Source organism: Rhagoletis zephyria, unplaced genomic scaffold (assembly GCF_001687245.7).
Source record: "Rhagoletis zephyria isolate East Lansing unplaced genomic scaffold, Rhagoletis_zephyria_1.1 Rzeph_scaffold_03178, whole genome shotgun sequence".
Classification (NCBI taxonomy): domain Eukaryota; kingdom Metazoa; phylum Arthropoda; class Insecta; order Diptera; family Tephritidae; genus Rhagoletis; species Rhagoletis zephyria.
The window spans coordinates 64,016-67,535 of record NW_016160261.1 but is presented as its reverse complement, the minus strand read 5'-3'; the positions used below and the strand labels follow the sequence as shown (position 1 = coordinate 67,535).

At 41.5% G+C, this 3,520-nt stretch overlaps 1 protein-coding gene across 1 annotated transcript in view; it reads left to right on the top strand.

Annotated features, from left to right (window-relative positions):
• Nucleotides 1–73: 73 nt before the first annotated feature.
• Nucleotides 74–3,520, top strand: part of Muc96D (Mucin 96D) — a gene marked incomplete at its 5' end in the record, with an annotated part of 5,165 nt that continues 1,718 nt past the window's right edge. The window contains one exon of the mRNA XM_017623419.1: nucleotides 74–2,650. Coding sequence (XP_017478908.1) covers nucleotides 74–2,650 — 2,577 coding nt within the window. The remainder of the gene's footprint in view (nucleotides 2,651–3,520) is intronic.

The following is a 3,520-nucleotide window of genomic DNA, read 5'->3' as shown; positions in this document are numbered from 1 at the left end:
GCGTCAACAACTTCGAGCGATACCACATCTGAAGGAAGCACAACTCCAATTGTCTCTACGACGCCAACTGTAGATTCAACATCTTCCACGGAAGCAACAAGTGAAAGCACCACTACATCAGATGAATCGACAAGTAATTCAGAAGCGTCAACAACTTCGAGTGATACCTCATCTGAAGGAAGCACAACACCAAATGTCTATACGACACCAGCTGTAGATTCAACCACTTCCAGCGAAGCAACGACCGAAGGCACTACTACAACAGAGGGGTCGACAAGTACTTCAGAAGCGTCAACAACTTCGGGCGATACCACATCTGAAGGAAGCACAACACCAAATGTCTATACGACACCAGCTGTAGATTCAACCACTTCCAGCGAAGCAACGACCGAAGGCACTACTACAACAGAGGGGTCGACAAGTACTTCAGAAGCGTCAACAACTTCGGGCGATACCACATCTGAAGGAAGCACAGCTCCAAATGTCTCTACGACGCCAACAGTAGATTCAACATCTTCCACCGAAGCAACAAGTGAAAGCACCACTACAACAGATGAGTCGACAAGTTCTTCAGAAGCGTCAAAAACTTCGAGCGAAACAACATCTGAAGGAAGCACAACACCAAATGTCTATACGACGCCAACTGTAGATTCAACTACTTCCAGCGAAGTAACAACCGAAAGCACCACTACAACAGATGAGTCGACAAGTACTTCAGAAGCGTCAACAACTTCGAGCGATACCACATCTGAAGGAAGCACAACTCCTAATGTCTATACGACGTCAACTGTAGATTCAACAACTTCCAGCGAATCAACAGCCGAAAGCACCACTACAACAGAGGAGTCGACAAGTACTTCAGAAGCGTCAACAACTGCGAGCGATACCACATCTGAAGGAAGCACAACACCAAATGTCTATACAACTTCGAGCGAAGCCACATCTGAAGAAAGTACAACATTAGATGTCTCTACGACGCCTACTGCAGACACAACAGCTTCCAGCGAACCACCACTGCATCAGATGGATCAAAACGTACTCCTGACGAGCCAACAACTTCTAGCGATACCAAATCTGAAGGAAGCACAACTTCAGAGGTCTCTAGGACGACAAAGCAGCACTACATCAGATGAATCAACAAGCACTTCAGAAACGTCTTCAACTTCGAGCGATACCACTTCTGAAGGAAGCACAACATCAAATGTCTATACGACGCAAACTGTAGATTCAACATTCTCCAGCGAAGTAACAACCGAAATCACCACTACAACAGATGAATCAACAAGTACTTCAGAAGCGTCTACAACTTCGAGCGATTCCACATCTGAAGGAAGCACAACACCAAATGTCTCTACGACGCCAACTGTAGATTCAACATCTTCCAGCGAAGCAACAACCGAAAGCACCACTACAACGGATGAATCGACAAGTACTTCAGAAACGTCAACAACTTCGAGCGATACCACATCTGAAGGAAGCACAACATCAAATGTCTATACGACGCCAACTGTAGATTCAACAACTTCCAGCGAAGCAACAACCGAAATCACCACTACATCAGAAGAATCAACAAGTACTACAGAAACGCCAACAACTTCGAGCGATACCACATCTGAAGGAAGCACAACACCAAATGTCTATACGACGCCAACTGTAGATTCAACAACTTCCAGCGAAGGAACAACCGCAAGCACCACTACAACGGATGGATCAACAAGTACTTCAGAAACGTCAACAACTTCGAGCGATACCACATCTGAAGGAAGCACAACACCGAATGTCTATACGACGCCAACTGTAGATTCAACAACTTCCAGCGAAGCAACAACCGAAAGCAAGACTACAACAGATGAATCAACAAGCACTTCAGAAACGTCTACAACTTCGAGCGATACCACATCTGAAGGAAGCACAACACCAAATATCTATACGACGCCAACTGTAGGAAGCACAACACCAAATGTCTATACGACGCCAACGGTTGATTCAACAACTTCCAGCGAAGTAACAACCGAAAGCACCACTACAACAGATGAATCGACAAGTACTTCAGAAGCGTCAACAACTTCGAGCGATACCACATCTGAAGGAAGCACAACACCAAATGTCTATACGACGCCAACGGTTGATTCAACAACTTCCAGCGAAGTAACAACCGAAAGCACCACTACAACAGATGAATCGACAAGTACTTCAGAAGCGTCAACAACTTCGAGCGATACCACATCTGAAGGAAGCACAACAATAAATGTCTATACGACGCCAACTGTAGATTCAACAACTTCCAGCGAAACAACAACCGAAAGCACCCCTACAACAGATGAATCGACAAGTACTTCAGAAGCGTCTACAATTTCGAGCGAAACCACATCTGAAGGAAGCACAACTCCAAATGTCTATACGACACCAACTGTAGATTCAACAACTTCCAGCGAAGCAACAACCGAAAGCACCCCTACAACAGATGAATCGACAAGTACTTCAGAAGCGTCAACAACTTCGAGCGATACCACATCTGAAGGAAGCACAACACCAAATGCCTATACGACGCCAACTGTAGATTCAACAACTTCCAGCGAAGCAACAACCGAAAGCACCACTACAACAGATGAGTCGACAAGTACTTCAGAAGCGTCAACAACTTCGAGCGGTACCACATCTGAAGGAAGCACAACACCAAATGTCTATATGACGCCAACTTTAGGTCCAACATCTTCTGAAAGCACAAGCGCCAGAAGTTCCTCTACCTCATCTGCGTATCCAGTAGACGTTACGACTAAAGCTTCTGATACAGACTGTGAAGGTGTTGTTCATTTGACATTTTTAAATAAGTAGTACTTGGTGTACACTAAGGATAGGCGGGAAATTGAAATGTTTTTCGGGTTTTTGAAAACTCCTATTGTTCACACGTTCTCGATAGCATACGCCTAATAATAATATTAGTTAATATATAACGTATTTTTATGATTTTCAGTGACATAATTGCCTACGCATAAGCACTTAAATACCTAGTAAGTAATTGAAAAATATAAATTTTAAATTTGTGATTTATAAAATGTTTTAACTGTACTTTGTTTACATGCTCTTTGGCTGATGGGATTAAGAAGGTTTGCAAAATTTGTAGCAAAGGTTGAGAAAATTCGACCATACATACATAAATATGGCGTGGCAGCCAATTATATCTTGAAATATTTAACTGAAATGATTTCTGGTCTCAAAACGAAATTTTTGGCTACGAAGGAATATGATATTGAGAAGTAGTCTTTTTTGATTGTATTTAAAAGAAAACCTCTTTTGAAAACCAATACATTTATTGGTAAAACTTTATCGATCTCAACATTGATATTTATAGATGAGCAAATCTCACGAGTGGTTTTTGACCGACTTCCAAAAAAGAGAGGATGTTATCAGTTCGTCGGAATATTGTTTTTTTTTTTTTTTTTTTTTTTTTTTTTTTTTTTTTTTTTTTTTTTTTTTTTTTTTTTTTTTTTTTTTTTTTTTTTTTTTTTTTTTTTTTTTT